The sequence below is a fragment of the Triturus cristatus genome, chromosome 4_1 (assembly GCF_964204655.1).
Source record: "Triturus cristatus chromosome 4_1, aTriCri1.1, whole genome shotgun sequence".
In the NCBI taxonomy this organism is placed as follows: Eukaryota; Metazoa; Chordata; class Amphibia; order Caudata; family Salamandridae; genus Triturus; species Triturus cristatus.
The window spans coordinates 1,194,453,547-1,194,477,736 of record NC_140585.1 but is presented as its reverse complement, the minus strand read 5'-3'; the positions used below and the strand labels follow the sequence as shown (position 1 = coordinate 1,194,477,736).

Here is a 24,190-nt window from a genome sequence, read left to right as displayed (position 1 = left end):
AGCCTTCATCAGCCGGAGGTTACTTCCCCGGGAACAAAGGTGGAGTGCGATAGAGCGTGAGGCATTTGCTGTGGTCTGGGCGCTGAAGAAGCTAAGACCCTACCTGTTTGGGACTCACTTCCGGGTTCAGACAGACCACAGGCCCCTCAGATGGTTAATGCAGATGAGGGGTGAGAACCCAAAGCTGTTGAGGTGGTCCATTTCCCTACAGGGGATGGACTTTACGGTGGAACACCGCCCTGGTACAGATCACGCCAATGCTGATGGTCTGTCCAGATTTTTCCGCCTTAGTGATGAGGACTCCCTGGGTGAAGGGTAGTTCTCCCCACATTTCAGCTGGAGGGGACACGTGTTAGACCTGGCATCATTGGCATGAGTCTCTCCTCCATTTTTTTCTGTTTGCCTCCTCTGTTTACGATGTTTTTGCTGGATTATTGCTTTGGGCACTGTGCCACTGCTGATCAGTGCCACAGTGCAAGTGCTCCCTATGTTAAATTGTTACATTGATTGATGTTACCATGATTGGCTTGGTTGACTTACTGTTCAGACCCTAGTCTAGTGCACTGCGTGTGCCAAGGGCGTGTAAGTTAACTGCTGCTGGTGGGCTTGCAGCACTGGTTGTGCCACCCACAGAAGCAGCGTGTAAAATGTGTCTCAGGCCTGCCACCGCAGCGCCTGCGTGCAGTCCCTGACTGCCATGTCGACTTGGTAAGGAAACCTACTTACCAGTCTCTAAACCTTCACTTTGCCACATTTCAGACACCTCTATGGTAGGCCCTAGGGCAGGGTGCATTGTTGGTAAAAGGTAGGTCATGCCCTGACGTGTGTGGCATGACCTAATAGTGAATTACAGCCATTTTCGTTTTTCACTATTGAAGGGCTACCTGCCTCCAATAGGCCAGACTGGGCAGACTGATTATTAACTCCATTATAATCTATCTGACTCAGGGAGCATGGTAGCAAGTCGAGTTTAGTATCCCTGAACTCAGAATTTAATAACACACCCTTTAGGATGGATGGTTTTTAAATTCTATGTTTGAAAATAGCACTTTCAGAAAGTGGCTATTTTCTTGTCCAACTATCTACCGGTCTCTGCTGGTTTGGTGTGTGTGTCAGGGGCTGGGTGGCTCCAGAGGTCTGAGTGAGTCAGTGTGGGGTGAATGGGGCGTTTACACGTAGAGTGAGGGAAGAGTAGCCTGCCCTGCCTGACACAATACTGGCACCGCCTCCTGCTGGGCGACTGATAGCCCTGCTCCTACCAGTGACAATACTGGCTCCGCCTCCTGCTGGGCGGCTGAGGACTCTGCCCTGCCCAGTGAATAGGCCAGGTGCCTCTGCCTGGCAACACCCACAACAAACCTGAGATGGTGGGAATCGCCCTGCTTGGACAAAGGGAACAAAGGGAAAAAGGGGTATAAGAGAAGGACCCCTGAACCAAGAACTCAGATCACTTCTGACAAGGAAACCTGTACCAAGGACAAGAAGCCTGCTGATCTAAGGACTTGCCTCCCCTTTCTGCCAGAGTGCTGTTTTGCTGTGGAGGAACCTGAAAGCTGCTTCTTTATTTTTGCCAAGGAACAAGGAGAGAGGAACTTGGTGTGTACTCTCTGAACACTTGCTAGAAAATCTCCAAGGACTGGAAGAGTGCCAGTCTCCTGTTGAAGTCACAGGGCCAAAGGACTTCACCATCTACGGAATTGCTGAATTGCTGGAAAGTGTTGTTTCCAGTACACAAGGGAAAATCTGCAGTCTCGACGCCAGCAGCAACGCCAGTGAGCAGTGGGTATCGGCCCCGGCTCCAAGTGACCCCGTCTCGACGCCGGTATCGACGCCAGTGAGGAGTGAGTATCGGCTCTGCCTCCAAGCGACCCCGTCCCGACGCCGCTGCTGATCGCATCGACTCGACGCCCTTCTCGACGCCGTGAGCGCTGCTCCGGCCCGACATCCCTCGACGCCGCTGCGGATTGACCCGACTCTGAGGCACGATCGACGCCGACCTCGACGCCGACATCTCGACGCCGTGGATCCTCGTTTTCTTCGTTTCTCAAGGTACTGTACTTGTGGGGTCTGTTGCGACTCCAGGCTCGACGTAGCGCTCCTCGCGGTCGACGCCGAACCTTGGGAATCTTGTAGACTCGACGTCGTGTGACTCCTGTGGGGGTTACATTGTTGCCAAAGAACTGTGCTCAGAAGAATACTTTGCTAAAGAACTATTTGCCAAGAAGAAACCTTACTTGAACTATTATTTTTCCTTCCAAAGAGTATTTATTAAGACTGTGGTCTATTTTTGTCGTTATTTGGTCTTGTGCTAAGCCTTATATAAAAATACTATTTTTATAATAACTTCTGTGTCGTGTCCATCTGTAGTGTATTCACTTTATTACTGTATGTGGTCATAAATGCTTAACACACTGCCTCTGAGATAAGCCTGTCTGCTCTGCCAAGCTACCAAGGGGGTAGCAGGGGTTATCTGAGTGTGTAATCCCCTTTCCCTGACTAGAGTTGGTTGGTCCCTATTTGTCAGAAGTGTATACCTCTGCCAACTAGAGACCGCCGGTTCTAACACTGCTGAATCCATTTCTGGAGACTAATTTAGAAAATTGTGTTTTCTGTGGTGTATTTTTAGAAGCAAATGTTGTACATGGGCTGGCAGATGGGTTGTTTGTCATTGGAAGAGAGTGGCGTGGGTGGGGGCGGCTAAGAGAGAAATACACTGACACCATTACACATGGAAAAATAAGACAGCTAGAGGAGGTGATAAATTCCCTGACGTACTCCTTGTTTACCTAGATACGCGTCCCTTGGAAATAAAAATTGTGATGTTAAATCAGAAGCTGAGCTCACCTTTGGGAAACGCTCTTTGTACACATGGTTCATCATCATGATCTCGTTATCGTGCGACGAAGGGGATCGGCCGGGACTGCAGGAGGAAAAAAAGAGATGGCGTTATGTCAACCCTACCTCATCCTGGTGCTCAGCTCCTCTCTGGCAGAGCTGTGATCTCACAATAGAGACAAGGACTGCAAAAGCTTTTAACAGCTCTGAAAAGAGAGAATAAAAATATCGCATTTAATGTTTCATTGTTTGCAACTACATGGACATAATGTTCTCCTGTGGTGTATCCAGTTGCAGTAACACGCGCATACCCGGAGACTAGAGGGCTTTAACTTCGCAAAGAACACAGAAACCTGTTCAGTTTGTCCACTGTGCCCTTCTGACACAAGAGAAGGTAGTTCATCCACTTTTCTTTTAAGATAGTAACTCATTCCACTATAGCCTTGAGTGATATCTACAGTCGACCTTATTTTGCAAGGGATTGCGTTTCCACTCCAGATAGACACAGAACACAGCCATGTTCTTCTTCATCAACACACAGTCCACTAGCTCATTTCAACTAAACGCAAACAAACTAATACCGGTCTTCTCCTCCCATGAGACCATCAACTGCCTCCATTCCTTAAGGTCACAAAACTCTCCATATGGTTTCGAACTCTCCTGCTTCGAGGGACTCTGTTGATTTTATTGCGTTGCTCTTCAGCTAGGCCACAACCCAGCTCAGGAATATCTTCAGAACCGCGGTCATCTAGTTTATCTCCTCTGCTCTCTGAACATTGTAAAGCATACCATTCCTCTCGGGTTATTACCTTGTTCTGTATTTTTCTCGAATATTATATTATTGTTATTATTGCTCTGCTCTCTGTAAACTTGTAAAGCGCTCTGATACCCGCAAGGGTCACATTCGCGCTATAAAAAACGATCTAAATCTTCCATTTTCAGGCTTCTGACAAAGCCAGAGGGAGCAATTCTTCTGTAGACTATTAGATAGAGACATGTTTCCCATGTGGGATAGGCATTCCTGTTTTACACAGAAATCCAGTGTTTGTACTTTTTTTTAATTAAAGGTGCACTCATCTGCTAAATAACTGGGCTGGAGAGTAAATCCGGGACCGATACACAAATCCACATCAATTTCATCTTCCTGTCTAGAAACACCAATTTTATCAGTAATCAGTTCAAGTACAATTAATACTTTGCTGGTCACTAAAGTGCACCAATTTAAGTTTACAGAAATCTAGTAAAGTATTGGCTTATATTATTGAGACTATACCGGAATACAGTTCTGCCGCCACCAAATATTCTACTGGACTGTATTATATACCAATTCCATCTGGCTATGTGCATCCAGTCCAGGCGTTACTTACTTTTGTGTTGAGCTCGAGTCCAAGAGGATTCGAAGCAGGCCAGATATTCAAAACAACCTTCATTGTGTAAATTTGTCCTATTCAGATTCATTTTATGATATTCCTTATCTGAATATCCTAATATTCTGCCATGGGTGCCCCCATCCTGACTAAACTTTGACACCCGTGCCATAGACTCATATCAGCTGGAATCAGAAATTCAGCTCAGGAATTACTTTTTCCTACTGGGAACATATACGGATGAGGGCTGTGGGACTTAGGCCTTGAAGCATCCAGTGCACGTCAAATGCTGAAGATAACCCATGACTATGCAGATGAGTTCTATTTAGATTAATTTTATATCAATGTAGCTTATCTGGATATCTTAAAAATCAGGCATGAATCCTTCCAGCCTTTATTTATGTTGGTCATACTTGCCACAGAACCAGTCCAGGTGGACACATGAGTAGAGAGGAAGTACCACTACTGATTTGAATGAACTTCATAGCACAGAGAACTCCAGCCAAGAGCTGAAATCCAGTTAGCTAGCACAACTTGTTTTTGACAGGCCATACAATCCAGCTGAACATTGCATTTTCTGGGGATCAGAAGAAAGATCCACTCCAGTTCACACAGATGTCCATCTATATTTCTTCTCTCTTATTTTCATTGGTGATTTAATTTCTGTAGTACTGGCTGATAGGGAAGTCATCCTAAATATCAGTGGGAGAATCAATGTCAACCGACTCTCTTACCTAAGGCTGCGGGACCGAGGACGCACGGCGGGTGAGCGTCGCCCTCCATCATCATCCGTGATGCTTTCCGAGCTGCCGAAGTGCTTGGACAGGAAGTGCAGTTCATCCATGGTGGGCTGATAAGGAAGCTGGTGGAGGCGCTCCTGTGAGGAACTAGAAGACTAAGAAAAACAAAAAGTGATAGATGTCGGCAAGAGATTCGGAAAAAGGGTTTCATTGAAGTCAAAATGGCATTATTAGAGCAAAACTCGCAGTTTTCTGATTATTTAACAAAACAGTACCTCACTAGTATCTACCACCCATTCAGTTTACAAAAATATGGTTTGCCGATGGAAAACTTCTGTCCCCCAAGTGCATATTTTTTTAAGGATATCTTATCAGAAAAGGGTGAGGAATTCAAAATTACACATTTTAAAGCATTTTGAAGATAAATTGTGAAACAGAACCTATAAATAATTGTTACTTTTCCATTTAAAAAAAAATGTATATTACTTATCAGATTATTTTAAAGCAACCTAAAACAGTGCACACTCATTACATGCTCAAATTATTGAAACTGGAGTTAAAATACTAAATCTCCCCGGTTCCTGTAAGGGAAGGTGAAGATAATGGATAGCAAAGGTCGGAGTAATTGTAGTTGAAATGGTAATATTTATTCTCTCAGACACGTATTAACTACAATCCGCTTATATGTAACTACTGCTGAGCCGAATGACTCAACACTCGAAGGGAACGCTCTTTCACAAAAGTGTCCAAGAAGTAATTTTATTTTGCTATTTTCATTTCTCGACAACATGTAATGAAGTTGCGACTAAAAAACATGCCAACACCTGACAGATCATACCAAAAATAAACCACCGTCCAGTTTGTGAAAGAGAGCAAGCCACTCATACCATAAATATATTGAAAAACACATTATAGCATCAATGTTTGTATCAGAGAACAACATATTGGTGGAATATTAACTACACACAAAAACATCTTCCGGCAAGAGTTTTTTTTTGTTTTTAAAGAAAATTGATTAGTTGTTAAAAACTGTATATGGCCAAATATTTATTCTATTTGTTCACAAACCCCTTTTCTTCGACCTCATCCTCGGGGGCACTTACTGAGACAGTAGAGCTTGGCGTATTGGTCCCATATCCAGACGATGGCAGCGAGGCCAATGACCAGCGGCGCCCGTCGGACCTGCAGGAGACATGAGATCAAGAGTCAATATAAAGTGCAGCCGCAACAAGGACTTAAGTGTTCGCTCTGGGCTAAGATTGCCTTAGACGGAACGTTCTAACTATTTTTATCTTTAAAATCTTATTACTAGTGCTGTTATTCAAATCCTGTAGGGGCTAGATTTTTATTTTTAGACCGCAACCATTTTATGGTCCAGACTGACTCTCATAACGCGCAGTCTATCTTCCCTGCTGGACTGAGCGAAGGTACCTGGCATGATGTGAAAGTCTGATTCTAAGTGTAAAGAAAGGGAGATAACTGTAATAGTTTTCTGAAGACAATGGGCTTGAGGTGATGGGGAGGAAGGAGCAAGAAGGAAACCAATGGGGCACTTTTATCAAAGCACGATCATCAATGTGGAAGCTGAGGTCCATGTGTGGCTTGATCTTTTAACTGATGCTTGCTTTCCCTATCTCAGTTCCCTTTCTCTAACTCTACCGTATACGTATCGCTGCAGAGATAGAGGGAGAGGGTGGATGGGCCATGTCTAGAAAGGAACGACAGGACTAGGAACACAAGTTTCCCTAAAGAGATTAACTGGACCATACCCCATTCCATCAACTTTCTTCTTTGTTAATGATGGGAAGACCGCGTTCCAGTGCTGTCCAAAGCATCAATGCACAGTGCTTACAAAATGCACAAAGAGAAGCCTGGGTGTTTGCGTTGCTTTTCGCATCTGATGAACAAGGTTGCTTTGTGGTACGGTGATGAGGATTGCAAAAGGGGAATGTTCTTGGAGGCGAGCTTTACTCAAGGATACAGGAGACGACCTAACAAGCAAAGAAAGCCTTGGAGAGTTGCTGGCCTAGGTTAGAGAGTTCTATCCTAACATCTTACTTCTTCAGAGTGGAACAGAAGAACTCGTTGGACTTCCAGATGGTGGATAGATTTGTAAAGAATGTAGAATGAAAAATGTTGATTCATGTGGCAGTCGGACTGGCATGATTTCAGAAACAAAGACCCATGAAAGATCTATGGCCTCATTGTGAGCGAGCCAGTAAATGACAAATCAGGCATCAGATGTGACATTCTGATTTCCACCCAATTTGTACCCGGGCCCAATGATTTTCACCTAAGCAAACCTTTTTAGGCATAAGCCTGGAAAACATGCAGAGAATTGGAAAAATATGGGGTGTTAATTGACAGGAAAACAAAAACTGCATGTTATCCCCATTTTAACAGGTAGAACTTGGAATTCGTAAGCAAAACCATGGAGGGATGAAACAGCAACGTGTGGTAACATGGTCTGTTTTACCTACCACAATTCCTCCGGAACTCAGAATGAACGTGTCAGAGGATAAGTCCTGGTAACGACATTGCAGCTGGTGAAACTTGCAAAAGTAGGACGTCTGATGAAGCATCGAGCAGATACTCGGCACTTTCCAAGAAAGGCTGCATACTTCCCAGAAGATGCTCCCAGAGAGTAATGGTTTCAACAGGTATGCAGCATGGCCAAAATCTCTGACCTACACATGTCTAAAAAGGGTACCTATCTTTAAACCACTGAACACCTCATCCATGATGCACCTGGTTTGGGGGACTGAGTGTTCCTGAGAGGCCTGAATTTCTTATATTTCATGAGAATCCAAATTCCAAGTGACTATGTAACTGGAAGGCAGTCACTATTGCTGCAGTGTTTCCTGGGGCAAGACTAATCGAGGTAATCAATCAATGGAGCCAGACTTAAAACAAGATCACTCTTTTCGAATGCAGTTGTATTGCTTGGGTTGTTTAATGTTTCGATGATGATCAAAACAACAGAAGAATTTATCCATAAAATAAGGGAAAAAATGGGAGAGAGTCACTCTAGAGAGGTAAAAGAACCCTCACTCACCAACCTGGTTGGTGACATGCTTCATCACAGGGTCCCCACCAGAGATGCCAAATGCATCTCTGGTGTGCTACATCGCTTAGATATAGCGGAGCGTATTATTTGAAAAGATCTTCAATCAAGTGTGATAAGTGCAGGGATAGTGAGATTAAAAAGATTTTTAATGACGGAAATAAAGACTCCAATTAATGTTTAATGTTTCGTCAGCCGGAGAAGCCTGTGTTCTAGACCGAAAAGATCAGAAACGAATTTCCTAATATGAATGAAATTCTGTAGCACTTTGGGAACAAAAGGAATGACTTTTTTAAGAACCACATATTCTCTGCGGAAGAAGGTATGAAGCTTGCTCAAAGATGAACTATGAGTATTTTGCCAGAGGTGATTGCTGCCAAAAAGTTTATCTTCCATGTAAAATCCACAATCAGTCTATGGCATCAATTTTGTATTAAAGGTCGGAGAAAACATTTTGTTTCCCAAAGCCACATGTGTTGGTGTTTGGGAGGTTGTCCCCTAGATTGTAAGGACTCTACTGACCGTAATACATACAACCCGTGTTCTAGATCCACATGCCAGCTACAGGATTCGAATGAACCGCCAATTAACTGCGAAAGCGGCGCTCTCTTGGACTGGTTGGCTTAAAAGCACAATGCAGTTTTTATCTCTCTCCGCAAAGGTATATTGCTTTTCCCTCACCCTTCCTTCCTATGAAAAAGAGAGCTAAAATGTGTCAGAGGGTGCAGCTTTTAAGTAAAATATGAAAGGTTAAATAGGCTACTCTGAAAAAGAAAAGAAGAGTGTGCGCGCGCACACAGGGGAATATTTTCTTGCACAGTGACCAGGGATCCTGCACTTGCGCAGCTCTTCAGATAGTTTCAGGTTAGGATCCTGTGTGCGGCGGCCCTGCCAGGATATAGAAGAGAGATGCGCATTTCTGAAGGATTCTTTACTTGTCCTGGACAAGATGCCAGAATATGGACCTTCCTCTTGCCTCTGCTCTTTGGTACATGCGCCCAAGGGTCTCAACTTCCGGCAAAGAGGAGCAGCGGAGGTCGATCCTGTGATGATGAAGCCACTCACGATTTCCGGATGTCGCTGGAGGCCGATGACAAAAGGGAATCAGGCAGGGGCGTGAGGGAGGCACCCGCAGTCCCCACGATATGTGGGGCCGCCACACTGCTCACCTCAAGGGGGGGCACACTGTTCATCTCAAAGGGGACACAGTGTTCACCTCAAGGGGGCCCCCTTGGGCTGGCCAGCTGCAAACAAATAAAACATTCAGATGACGAAAGACAGATAGGGAATGGGTAGTGGGGGGCCCTCAACTTACTTTGGGTGGGGGAGGCTGAGGTTTTGTTATGCCACTGGAATCAGGTCATTATTTGAGAGTGGTAGAGGGGCAGCCTCTATGCCCACACTGTTCACTAGGGTCTGGACAGGACAGTTAAACATTCATCCATGTTGTTGAAGCAGGAAGTATTTTTTTAGTCAACTTTTTCTTGCTTTTTGCAAAACCAAACATTGAAATACAGGGCAGATAGGATGTGCAATCTCCATTTAACAGCAATCCCCGTTGTTCACTACTGACAATAAGACAAGCCATAATATTCCCACCACCTACCCCCTATCTTCGCATGTTTGTGGGGACAACCCTCCACAACAATGGTGGGTTCCTCCACTTCTGCAGAGCAGTCAATTGCTTTTTTCCATTCGGTCACAGTCGGTGGGCTCCTTGAGGTCCAGTGTTTTGCTACATCCTGTTTCCCAAGGAGTTTTCCCATCCCTATCAATGCCTGTTCACCTCTGTCTCCCATGTCCTCCAGCAGGGCAATGCGGGGAGAGGGGTCTTTCAGGCACATTAGGACCCTGGACAATGCGTGAAAATTTCACGCCACTATTTGGCGATGAGGGGACACCCCCAGATCACATGAAAGAAAGTCCCTTCATCTTCTGGGCATTGGAAGCCTTCCGGTAGGATGGCGACCGGCATGCAACAGTCTTTTAGGTGTGATGAAGCAGGGAGTATTAACATGGGTGTTATAATTGCAGATAACCTACCTCTCATATGTCGCAGGGTGACTCTCAAAAAGGGAATACCTTTTTTTAGTTCAAAAACCTTTTTTATTGATTTTGTTAAAAGGAAAGCTACATGGTGGTAAAGAGTTTACAGTTTCAAACATTTGCCACATAAATGTTCAGATATGCGGATAGGTTGCATCGGTTAAGGAGTTTCCCAGCTCATGTTGTACATACTGGAAACTATGTTTATGTTGTACATAAACATAGTTGAAGTAGCTATGTTGTGTCTTAAGCATGTTTGTTGTTTCCCCTGCTTCATATGGCTCAGTAGTATACAGGGAAGACCCTGGACTGCAAACACTACTAGATAAACAGCATTGTGTATTTATTCATAACACTACAGGGAAGGAAGAGCCACATAACACCAATTTGAGATATTATTAATAGTTTATCCAACTGTAAATAGGTAAAAAGACCAAAGATCCATGTTTAACATTTATAGGAAAATCTTTTGAGAATTTTTTTTAACAAATTTAACTGAGGTCCAGCCTTACATGCTGAGGGACTCTAACTCCTGCTTCCTCCCACTAACAATCATCTTCTAAGTGAACAGTGCAGCTAGACCACATGAACAGACATGCCCGGCTGCTTCCCATGCCAATGGAAAAGATTATCTGAAGAAAGTATCATGGGAGCGCAGGAGAAAGATGCATTTCCAGATCTTACCTGCGGGACGAGGCGAAGGAGAAGTGGGCAGGAGTGCTAGGAGAGAAATTCCGAGGACTGTCAAGAGGACTGCCACCTGGAAAGAGAAACAGAGCGTCAGCGCCAGGAAGCCCCTGGCGACGTCAGCAGGCACTAGGAGGCAGTACAATTCATCCATAGGGCAGATCCTTGTTGTTAAATCTTCTTAAATTCAAATATTATTCTAGATAGCATAACCCAGTTAACAGTGCACACATGGATTACTGCAGGAGCTCCCTGGAAATCAGCTGCATATGTCTGCTGCAACATAACTGCATCACAGACTGAGGTTAGTGACGTACTAGCACTGTAATATTAGCACATCAGATCACTGGTACATACGACCAGAGTATGGTTGCTTCTTCTGCAAAAAGGATCTGATACACTATCATTCTCTGTTTTGGGCTCTGAAAACAACAGGAACTTGACTGGGGCAAGGAATCTTCAATAGATCACAAAGGTGAGCCAGGACCCCCTCGCATCTCAAGCAAGCGCTAATATTGTGCATTGTTTTCGTGTAGGACTTTTCACACCACAAGATTCAAGATTATTTTTTGAAGGTTTGGCAGTTAGCTTGATCCTCTGATAACAAGATGTTTATAAGGAGTGATTATCAGGTTCACACCTGCATCCTCCCGTCATATGTCAAGGATGCGCTGCGCCCCTTAAGGATGGTATTTCCAATATATGCCTCAAAGCTGATCTAATGATGATGCTGAGCATCTGTGCGTCACTGCGAGTGCATGCTACCCACCACTGCCTGCACACGCAGGCCCACAGTCTCATGTTTGCTGTGACTACTCTGAGCTGTACTTACTACTGAAGACAAGTAGATGGTGTAAGAAACTGGGTTAAAAGTTGAGGGTGCAGTGGGGTAAGAACCCATCTCAAGCAATAATCACAGTCCTTGTCAGGGTGAACTACTAAATTCACTAAAGTAAACGTGAGCTCAACCCGCTGGTAGCTATAATCTGAAAAATATTTATGCTGTACTAAAATAGTAATGAAGTCAAAACTTAAAATGATAAAAATCCCACAACAAATAAAAAAACAAAGTAAAATCTAATATGACTGTTTTAAGTTTTATGCGGAAATGGGGCCAAGAAGCACAAAGTGCCAATGACAGCCAATGGTCATGATAGACCGGGACCTAGGCTTAATATGATGCTAATCGCGATGGAACACGGGCCACATACACCAACCAGGTCTGTTCTGATCAAAGATTTTCCCTTCTGACTTTCGTCCTTTAAGTCCCAATCCACCACAGGAGTACACTGCTAACAGCCCCAGGACCTCAGGGGAGGCACAGAGACTCACAATGAGTCAGGCACTCCCCAGTCAGGGTCCAATTGCCACTGATCAGCTGGGCTGTTGCAGGAAAGGCCTCTGGTAACTTGTTGTGTCCCTGTAACTTTAACAGGAGGTCAGCCTTATGAATCTTGGAATCCACTTCTTTGTCCTGGGTGCAAGAGAGAGCGAGCAGGTCCAGTCCTCCAGTGCTCTTTTCAGGTTGCAGACAGCAGGTTCAGTCCTCTTCTGATCTTCCTTAGATCCAGGAGTGTTCTGACACGGGATCTAAGAGACAGCACTTTTATGCCTGCATGACCTAATGGGTGGGAATGACCCTTTTGGGATGCCCTAATCAATAGGTTCCTTTGGAACTAAAACATAACTGCCAATTGTTTATCCCGTCAGTTACCTGAGAAAGATTATGGGTCAAGAGAAAAGATCCTTCCATCCCAGGCTTTCATCGTAGCATTAACTGCGTCCTTCTTGGGTCAAGTTCGACAAGTTTATAAAGAACTCCAGCATTATTCATTTGATAAATGTTTTCCAGAATCATGATTTAGATCTCCAATGGATTCTTCTTTTTTCGAAGAAGATTATTTATTCCTAGTAAAAGACTCCAAGACTTAAATAACAATATATTTCCAGATTTCTTAATTTCTGGGCACAAAGGTCGGAGAGTCGCTGAAAACACTCTTAAAAGGAAGTTTTGACTGCCATCTTTGCACATCGATTCATAAAATATGTCAGTACTTGTGAAACCTGGACTTAAAATAAATGAGACTCAGAAACAATTAGGGATTCTTTTAATCTCTGAGATTCCAATAAGACTATGGGAAATATTTCCCATTGAATTCTTAGTCAATGTACCTTAATCTGAAGGGAATACAGTTACCATGGCGCCTGTAGATTCTTTTACCAAAATGGCCCATTTTCAGTCTTACTTAAATGAACTTCTGCTTCTGGAATGGTAATAGTTTTCTTAAAATATATCTTTAGACCGCATGTTTTACCATCCAAAATATTTTCTGATTGAGGGTCAAAATTTGTTTCCAGATTCTGGATATCTTTTTGCACAAAATTGGGAAAAGGAAAGAGCTGAAACCTCAGGATTTCATCCACATGCAAATAAACAAACAGGAAGACTCAACAAACTCTTGAAGAGTATCTAAGTTGTTATGTTTCAGCCTCTCATAACAATTGGAAAGCTCTGCATCTCACAGCAGAATTTGCTTACAATAACACTGTTCATTCATCCACAAGATAGTCTGCATTGTCTACACATTGTGAATATCATCCTCCAGCAATGCCTGAAATTCCTGATACCAAAGATCCAGTTTCAGCTGTTCAGGAAATCTTAACAATTTGAATCAATTTTTTTCCTCTAATCTTCATCTATTCATATTCCCATAAAGCAGACAGGCATAGACGCACTGCCCAATCCTCTCGGTTTGGGAATAAGGTGTTGTTGTCAGCATCAAATCTTCCTAGATCCATCCATTCTTCCAAACTGAAGCCTAAATTCTATGTAACTTTCACAATATCCAGGATTATAAATCCTGTCACTGTAAGGTTGAATATTCCTCCCTCTGGAAATATCCATCCGTCATTTCACGTCTCATTGCTTAGGTCCTATGTTACTTGTTCTGACAGAAGATCTTTGAAACAAATTCCACCACCTATTATTATCAATGGCCTAAAAAGCGCAACGAAACCCCATATCAATGGACTTGGCGATGATCCTCCATAACTTCATACAAACACAGGCCATCCACGGGGAGACCCCAAAGGCCACCCAAAAGGAACCAGGACCCAACGCACATCGACCTTCACAAAACCACCCTTGCACTAGCTCACCCCTCCAGCCACCCCCAGTAGACCATTCCACCAGCAATAACGGGAACCATTGCCCGTAGATAACGGACCAAAGAGGAGTGACGCCCCCTACCATCCCTATCCCCCTCTTCCCCCCACCCCACATCTTCCCGAGTTATATATTCCCAGTTCGGATATGACCATGGATTACCCGCTCTGCACTACCACATACAGACAATAAAGGTCTAGCAATTGTCATAAGGGAATGGGTGACACAGTAGCCCTCTCGATATCACCTACAGGCATGTTTCCAGCATACCATACATAAGCAGAGCAGCACAGCCCCCCCTCATCAACGGACACGCAGCTATCCCCTGTTGAAATGTTGTTACCAGATGTAATACATTGAAAAATGTACCCGATTGTTGTATAACATGTATGATAACTAAAAAATCCAATAAAAAGGTTTTCCCCAAAAAATCAATGGCGTAAAAAAGTGTAAGTGAAGGAAGTCTGTAAATCCCATTTGAAATGTTTATCAACTTTGTGACAGCTCTTGGGTTCCAGCGGAAGCAGTCCAAGCTCCATTCCTTGTTAAACCATTCTATGGAAACCATCCTGATAAATCTGGAGCCTCTGTGGGGAGGCTGAGTGTCAGGCATTCACCCGATGCCCATGGACCTCCGATGATTCAGAAAGTAGGATTCTGATCGGCAAGGACGTCTTCAATGATTCCCTATGGAGAGGGAAGGGAGCACTCTTGTGAAGCCCTTAAGTTGGTGCTTCCACCACCCTCAGGTCTTTCCGAGGTACCCGGCCGTGGCGCTGCTTTTCTCCTGAATGCTTGAACACTCCTTGGTGGTTCAGCTGGACCTCAGTGCATAATGGGGCACACTTGAATTGATTGTTTTTGTGCTGGTGATGCGTTTTGCAGTGCTGCAGGACTTATCCTGATTTAATTTTTGTATGTTTTTACACTCCTTGTTTTTCCCTCCTTGTTTTCCTCATTATTATTGTTTGTTACATTCTTTCCCAAACCAAAATAGAGGCATTCTGGGGAAGACTTCTGCTTTCTAGATAGGAGCTATTTAAAGAAGAACTGTACAGTTACCTGATGCGTCACAACGTTTCTACTGTGTTGAGTCGCCTACCAGGGGTTCTTGTGTTTGGACAGCTATTTATTTAACTCACAGATTTCTGAGCATTGGTATTTTCTACGTTAGCCTGGCCTGCAACTTTGGAGGGTACATTTTCTGTATTCAGCTTTTCACTTCCAAGTTCTGGTTGTGCTTGTTCAAAGTAGTTTCAGGCTTAAGTCAATCTGGTGTCTGATATTTCCTCAAGAAGCAGAAGGCCCTAACTCTCTATGTAAGCAAGTCTCTCAAGTCGTAGGCGAAAAGACCTATTGGAGATCATGGTTTTACAGAACCATCTTATCTCTGTGGGATTCCAAACAGGTTTACTAGAAGCTGTGGAATCAACCTCTAGTGAGCGATTTGTTCACAACAATGTTTCAGTCCATGACAACATGTAACATGTGACAAACTGCAGGACTGATGGTACGGTAGAAGTAGAGCTGATGGTACAGTGCAAGAAATTGCTTTCTTTTTGTGAGGGTTGTAATTTTTCCATCCAAGCCTTACAGTGGGTATATTGGAATTGTGCTGGGATGAAAGCAGGTGTATCTGATCTTTTACCCATCTTAAAAGCATCATGTCCACCACATTCCAGCGAAGAGACTGACCACTCAAGGTGGGTGTTCAGTAGCATATTACATTTGTCTACAACTATATTTGGAAGGAGATGTTGTACTGAGAAAGTGTGTGTGTGTGTGTGTGTATGTGTGTGTGTGTGTGTGTGTGTGTGTGTGGGTGGGTGTGGGTGGGTGTGTGTGTGTGTGTGTGTTTCTGCGTGCTGCAACTCTTTGTAGTGCAAAAAAATGAAAATGAAATGTTAATGCGGGGAGGGTCTCGCCGTTTGTGCAATAGGTTATTCCAATACATGCTTTAATATGGAGAAGCTTATCCTCTGTCACCAAAAATGAACTTCTAGTGCCCCCAACCAGATCCAAAAGAAACTGAGTTAACATGACCTCCAGATCTAGAGGCAGAAACCTGAGCAAAATGCATCTCAGAAGCAGACCCATACGGACAGCTTTACCAAGGGAGAGTTAAGAGCCCTCTCTTCATTCTACTGGCTGGAGAAGTGCTAGTTTACTTTTCTGCCAAGCAATTGGACTACTGAGACCTGGCCAGTGCGGAAATCCATCAAATCCAAGAGGTAGTCAAGTGGTAACCCTGATCAGAAACAACGGAGTCCTTTTAAACCACAATAGATTGCCCACTGAGTCATCCTGTGCTACCTCATTCAACACACAGCATACATCAGCTTGCCCTTCTATTCTTCAGATGTATCTGCCACTTGCTGAGGCTGGTATTCTTTACAGATGCGCCTATCACCTGTATCCCTGAGTGACACCTAGCAAAGGGAAACTGAACACTGGTCAGCGATGAAAAAAAGTACAATTCTTGCACACAGCCCTATTAAAAGCCACTTATCTTTTGCAACAAAAGATGAGCACATCAGAGCGTGCGCCCTTCCCATGGCTGTTGATAACATACAAACTGGTCATTGCGGGTGAGAGAAGAGACCCATCCAATATAAAGTCATCATCAGCAGCTACAGTCATTTTAAGTGAAGAGCCAGCCATCTCGGGCTATTAAAAAAAACTGCAATGCTGGATTGGGGTGAACAAGCACAGAACTGCTTAATTTGTTCAAGTGATGTAGGTAGTGGGCACTGGCACTCACTTTTGAAGAATAGAGACTTATTTCTCATCATCATACAAGAATGAGAGACATGCAGAAAAGGGAGAAAGAAGGAGGAAGATAAACAATGAGAATATTTGGCCAACGGGAAAACGAAGAGCAGAAAAATAACTTGCAAGAGGGAGAAAGTAACAGGAAGTGTGGAGTGATGGAAGAGGCAGAATGTAAATCTAGGTAGTCTTGGTTTTCCGCGAGAGACTCCTGAAGAAACTATTGCCTCTCGCACTCATGTTTGTTTTTTCAAAATCAGACAGCCTGTATAATATGAGCCAAATACACGCTCTTTCTTGCAACTCTACCCCCCACTCTTTTAATGCAAGACTTCTCATGGTCTTGCCAATGACCGGATAGTGGCCCAAGGAAGCAAATGTCCCACGGCTCCTGCTACAGAGCACTTGAGAGACTGAGATCTAACCCAAGAGGTGGAAACAAGGCTTTGACCGCTTGTCTTGATGATGCAACATTCCACAGCTTCATTATCGTGGGGCTTAGTTACTGTGAAGATCTTTGAAGGGTGGGTTCTACACTGGATTATTATGAATTGGACATTAATGCAGTGGTGTTATCAGCTAGTGCCTCTCACAAAATGCCCCAATGCCCTCTACTATGTCCTTCACCACTTCTTCTCCTGAACATGCATATCCTTCCCGGCTACCTCCAGACATGCGGCCTCGCCAATGTCACTGGAAGACTCCCTGGAAGGTTGGAATACTCCCATCATTTTAATGCCACTGTGTATATTTTTTTTTATCCATTATTACTGATGACATATTATGTTCTTCCATTGCTACTAACACTACTGACTTTGTCTCGTTCTTTGTACAGTGATCTGTTATGTATGCGCTATATAAAAAAATCAATCCACCAATAAATAAATACATATATATCATTATATCAGATACATGGGACCATGCAAATTAGATGGGTTTTTTTCAAATGCACTTTACGTTTTACTAAAATAGAAATATTTAATGCCCTTGGGTTAAGGAGGCCCAATCCTCCAGCAACCTTCCGACTGGAGTCTGTTTAGTATAAGACGTACGCTGGCACAGACACTGGGCAATTGGTGGCTAGTGGAAGGTTGGGTAGGATGAACCACCAGGAGACCCAAAGATGACCACATGGCTCCCAGGAATGAAACACTGCCTAGATAAAGGAGAACTGCCAGCAGACCCCTGAGGTAGTAGTAGTAGTAGTAGTAGTAGTAGTAGTAGATACTTTATTGTTCAGTTAATTAAAACTTACAATATGACACTCTTACATAATCAAATGACACATTATGACTAAATATCATTCTCAAAGAAGCGGTTTAAAATACAGTTAAAATCTTTCTAATATATTCAAAACTGCAAGGTAAAACTTAAATGTCATATTTACACCGTTGTGGATTAATCCACAATTCAATTTGTCCAAAGGAATCAACAAAGTTCAACGCACCTAACAGGGATCCTCTCTAGTCCTAATACTAAATGATCATCACAGATGAAACTCACATAATGAGTGCATGAGCAAATTTACAAAAATCATCATAAAAACACACATCTATGAGTTTTGCATATCATGAGACTGGTTGTCCATTGTAAGAACGTGAATAATTCATTAATAATTATATGTTCCGTTAATCATAAACTTATAATGTACCACATTTTGCATTCCAAGCTTAACATCGCCAAGTCACAAATGCTTAAAATGCACATTAAACTGATTCAAAGTTTAAAGAAGAAAACATAATTCCATTATAACCCCCTCCTGTAAAAAGCATCATAAATATGGTCCTAAATACCTACATTGATGATGCAGTGGTAGGTAATATTTTTGCAAGTTGATATTTCAACCATGAGATGGGGACCTTCAACACGAAATAATCAATTTCTTTTCTGCTATTTACAGTTACAAATAGGCAAGGGTGATAGCTACTTTAATCCTGGATGTAAACATGAACCCAACTCCTACTCCATAAGAATGTGAAGAAAGCATACTCGTGCTAGGGGGTCAGAACAGCACCTCCCCGTAGGCTTCTCCTCTGCCACTCCTGGTAGGACCCCATAGAGGCCTAGAGCACTTCAGACATGATATTCAACCCCTCTTGCCTACTCTGGTCTACAAACATGCACACTACCAACCAAGACAATATCAGGATAGCTTCTTACCCAGTTGGCTAAAATGTGGTCAAACTGTCAAGCAACTCTACCTTTCATAGCTCAGCGCTTCAGTTTGTGCTTAAGTATAGCGCCGGTTTGCTGCAACATGATGGGAGAACCTCTCTGAACCCCACACACAAGGCTTTTGTCACACAGGCCACGCTACAAATTCCTATTCTTTAAAAAACCATGCACTACTTGCAGAGTAGCATCTCATATGACCACCCAAAAGCACCTGGATGTCACATTCACACGTGAGAGGGACTTTGCAAATGCTACAAAGAAAAGAGTAAGTCTGTGGCTAATTTATGCATGGACACTATAGACTTCTACCGAGCCTACAAAAGTGTCGACACCACAACCTAACAATGGGTACACATGATGCAGACCACTGTATAACACACGGCAAACGCGACACATTGTAGTCTCACCACACTAACTCCCACATGGTACCTACTGGGGTCGAGTCTTACCTATATGTCCAGGGAGAGGGGAGTGCGGCCGTGGAAGCGTTGGGGAGGTGTTGGTGAGAATAAGACTCTTCCTGTTACTGGTTCGGCAGCTGAAGAGGGAGGGAAAACAAGAAAGAGAACATGAGTAAGTCTGGAGGTAAAAAGAACCACGTAAATAGAGAACAGGTAGAGCACATGAACCAGTCTGGTGACATCAGGACACACAGAGAAAGAGAACAGTGAGAACATGAAGCCAGGGAATCAGACGAAGAGAATAGGCAGAATGGATGAATGAGTGGGGAGTTATAAAGAACCACAGAAACAAGAACACGTTCAGCACATTACTAACTCTGGAGATCTAAAGAGTCACTGAAAAAGAGGAAAACAGAGAGACCATAGAACCCATCTAGACACAGAATAGCCTTTTTTGGTAAACAGCATTAAATAGAGTGAATAAGCCAGTGAGGGAGACAACAAATGGAAAAAGAGAGCACACATGTACCAGTTTAGGCACAGAATTGTTATGTTTGGCATGGCATTCCTGGCAATACATACGTTACATACAAGTCATGACTGATTGATTGTGTGCCAACCTGAATGTTGTCATTCCTTAGAGTGTGTGTGGCAGGCTTAGTGTCAAACTTACTGACTGAATGGTAATGTTGACAAATGTGTGCTTAAGCCCTATATTTTATTCAGAGTTGCAATTTGACAATAATGGCATTAATAGAACAGAGAGGAGTAACCTTTCTTCTCCATGAAAGCTGTAGAGTTATGTGCAGAAATTACAGCCACAAGGCTATCCAGCTTTGTTAGAACCTCACAGGGATGGACCTTCCATGCACTTCTGCAAAAAGAGACACAGTCAATGTTCCCAAGAGCCAACACTATGGCTGTGCTGTGCAAGAGTGCTCCCTCCTCTCTCCATAGGGAATCATTGAAGACAAAGGTATAAAAGAATGGTCGAACTAGGGAGCAAGGCCGGACTGGCCGTAGCGGGCATCGGGCATTTCCCACGGAAGCTGGAAGGGTGGGGGGCGGTTTTAAAGTGGGGGGCAGGGTTTGTTACTGGGGGCTGGCTTTGCAGCGGTGCTACAATATCGGCCCCTGTAACAAAAGCAGACCAATTGCTGAAGGGTCATGTTGAGAGATCGATTTCCGACTGTATGACTGTATGCCCAGTAGCGTTATAAGGTATGTGGGGATACGTACATTACTTTGCCATAACTAATCTTAGTTAAACAACTATATAATCTGTAGAATGCTTTTGCAAATTAGCTAGGTTTTAGACTGATAGAGTAGGGTTGTGTGATGAACTATGTCTGAAGCAATTTTGGGTGTACCCTAACTTTAATCACAACTGCTGAAACGTTTAATATAAGTATCTCTATTCCACTACATGTGATTTATAAACAAATGATGCATAGTAAATAAGAAATCCTCATAACATTCTTTTGTGTGAGTTCTCTGTTTCTGGGCGCCATGGTGAGGCTTCACCTATGATGGAGCCCTGCAGAAGAGAGATCCTCTGACAGGTTTATCTGACTCCTAATACCCCCTTATCTAATAAAACATAACTCATTAAAGAGAGCCGCGAGAGACCTGCCCATTCTTCTTTTCTCCTAGAATGGTACAACACGCATTATTTCCTTTTGGGGCTAAAGAGATCTACTAGATGTACAACCCTGAATAGAGGGGAAGAAGACAGAACCAAAGACAGGAGAGCAGTTCAACTACACCTTCAAAAGCTGCTGACTTGAATCAAGGCCACAATGGAACAATCACATCACTTCACCACAGTAACATGTTGTACCCAGTGGATTGTGTGAGCCCAGACCCTCATGTGTTCAATGGTAAGCATGAAACATATATACATATTCCCTATTTGAGCAGTAGCTACGGCAACAGATACAGGACTTCGCCATCCCTGATCACAGTAGCGATTGAAAATGAGTATCTCTGGTGCACTCACTACTGCCCACCTGACTTGGTACAGACACTGGTGACTGAAGAACCAGAAGTGACATAAGGCGTATTTCTATTTTCTGACACGGAAGGCCAATCAGCATGTCTAAGACACGGTGTACAGAAGCAGCAGTCATGAAACGTGTCTTTTTCTGATTTCTTTGAAAAGAATCAATTTTAGAATGAACAACCACTTAAGCAATTTTCCTTAACAGAAAATTCCTCATGCTGGTGGTTTCACCCTGATTTCTGTATGTGTGGCAGTGGTAAGTGTGACTCACTGATGCAGGACGACATCTGGGCACGTGCTGCGAATGCTTCAAAAATATAACCGGTCCTCCTGTGTATTCCATAGATTAATAGGTGTATCATATCTCGCAGCTTGTCATCACTAAACATATCAAATCCCACCTGTAAATCAAAATGTGTTTCTGTGATTTTCAGCTTTTTAAACACCTCTGCATTTGTGAAAGCATACACCATTCAGAATACCCAGCTTTACAATTTCAATTCAAAATTATTTAGCGAAACAAAATCCATAATATCACATGCTATTAATCTCTAGTCGCTGTTAATGAAAAACATGTTTAGATAGTCCCTCAAATCATATACTGTCAGTTCAAACTCGCCCTTAATAAAAAAATAAAAAACGGAAGAACTTTGTCACTTAAAAACTACAGGTGGTAAAATTTAAATTTAAAAAAAATCTTCACAGTATATGTTGAAGTGTGTACGTAACAAAACAAAAAATCCGTAATATAACTAACTTCGAATTCACTTTCAAACTAATGCTTTCTACAAAGCATAATTGAAAATTCACAATCAAACAAAAATTTCACCTTGATACAATTATATTCTAACACCGAAGAATAGAGCACCTTTTTTCTAGCATATTGCAAAAGGGGAAATTTGTGCAACTATATGAACACATATGAATAATAAATCTCTTCAAATTTAGATCAAAATATTTGTCTTCCTCGACATGCAAACTATAACATAACCAAGGAGCAGGTTTACACAGCAATCCCAAACTGGGTGCGGGAACAGCTCTTAAATTATGCTTTCACAATGTCTTCTTTTACTGCTTCTAAAAAGGTATAAGAAGTTGTTTCCTGGTTAACGTACATAAACAATGCTAGAGAGTAATAAGTATTTTCTTTTACGTGTTACACATACCAAGAGTGAGGTTATAATTTCTAAGATCCTTGTCCCATAAAGATGTTGCTGTCTACATAGAAAATTTTCCTTAGTCGGCTACCATGACTTCAATGCAATCCACCTTCGACTGTAGGGAGACTAGCTATGTATGTAAAGTAACTGTACACATAAGCGTCACAACTTCTAAAACAGCATGCCAGTCGATTTTGACATTCAGCTTGCTGCAGCAAACAACTCACAGGAAGGACCAGCCATAATCTTACCTGCATTTTTAGGTATTTCTGCAGGATAATCAAAGCACTCAAGTTTTCTATGTAAAAAAGCTTAAATACCATTAGCCTTCACAATCTCTTCATTGTGGAATTGCCCTATGCCCAAATGAGACCTCGCCCAACATTTCTAGGACCTTGTCTCCTTTGCGGGTACTAAATTTAAGCCAGATATAAACAAGTAATATATATTCGTGACGTTTTTCACAAATTACAGTGACAAGCTCAGGGGGGTTGGAGAGGAGGGAGAGGTTTAACCGATTTCAGGTTGGTGCTCCAGAAATCAATAAGCACAAACATTGTCATATAAAAGATACACTGCAGAAAACCTCAGCCAAAATTATTTAGAACAATATCTCTTAATATTGAATTCCACAACAAAAATGCAAAAACTGAGAACGGATTAAAATGAGTTTATCCCTTTCAATGAGAATTCATTAAAACCTATGAAAACTTAAAAAAGTGGTACTGCTGTACGCTAAAACTGCTAGTTTCGCAAATCAAGAAATATTCATACTGTGTTCAACCAACATACTTTTTGTCTCTATTGGGTTCTCATTTTTATTTCATTTGTTCAAACTAAACCTTTCAAACATTCAACCTAGATTCTGCAACGTAATGTAAATTTTTTCCCTGGAATTGGTTGGTCACAGATCCCAATGTGGAGGAGCTTATTGACAGTTCGTTAAAAGCTCGGACTCTGAAGCTTTCTGTAAAGGGCCGGACTGGCCGAGAAGCCATCGGGCATTTCCCCAGGAGGTTGGAAGGGTGGAGGCTGGTTTTGCCGCAGTGGGGTCCAGTTTTGTTACTGGGGCGGTTTTGCAGCAGTGCTGCAATATCGGCCCGCAGTAACAAGAGCAGCAGTGCTTCACTGGGTGGAGAGGTGAGGGGGGGTGGGCGAATCTGACAAAATTGCTGGGACTGCTTTGGGTTCCCAGTCCGTTCCTGTTTCTGTATGGCCATTCTTGGAGTGGTTTGGGATCGCATGGACGAGCTCCTGTGAAGCGGCTCTACTAAAAGGGAGAAGGTGTTCTTGATGTATTTTTTCTGAAGGGAGGACTTAATGGCAGCTGTCTCAGCAGACTGTGATCCTTGTCCATTGTCGAATGGCCTCCCCGGTGTTCCTCATAACGAATCTTTATTGAAGAGAACATTTGCTGCACCTATGCTGCTTCGACTATGCCTCGACATATGCATTGGTCAGCTACTATAGGACTGTCAGCAAGAGCTCAAATTCAACTAAGGAACTGCATCAGCTGCGCGGCATCAATGCTCATGAATCGTGATCACAGTGTTTCGATGATGCCGTCCATCTTTGTTTGGGAGGAAGAGGTCTAGTCCTGCATCAGTGATGAGTTGTTTGTAGCCTCGCATCTTTTGATGACTTGTACAGCTTCTTACATTGAACAATGGAACGCCTTTCACACTTATGTGGGAGGGGAATTACTTGGCATAGGTCCCTTGCCTCCTACCAACACCAGGTCAGAGATAGGGTTAAAAAAAGCGTGAAGATAAGTCAAC

General features: G+C 43.0%; 1 protein-coding gene across 2 annotated transcripts in view; it reads right to left on the bottom strand.

The window, feature by feature from the left end:
• MAST1 (microtubule associated serine/threonine kinase 1) overlaps nt 1–24,190 on the bottom strand; it is a 492,671-nt gene that overhangs the window by 265,056 nt on the left and 203,425 nt on the right. For both annotated transcript variants that reach the window (XM_085654477.1, XM_085654478.1), the window contains 5 exons: nt 19,299–19,387; nt 10,737–10,812; nt 6,046–6,124; nt 4,937–5,097; nt 2,845–2,920 (listed from right to left, as the gene is read on the bottom strand). In XM_085654477.1, the coding sequence (XP_085510603.1) occupies nt 2,845–2,920; nt 4,937–5,097; nt 6,046–6,124; nt 10,737–10,812; nt 19,299–19,387 (481 nt within the window). The remainder of the gene's footprint in view (nt 1–2,844; nt 2,921–4,936; nt 5,098–6,045; nt 6,125–10,736; nt 10,813–19,298; nt 19,388–24,190) is intronic.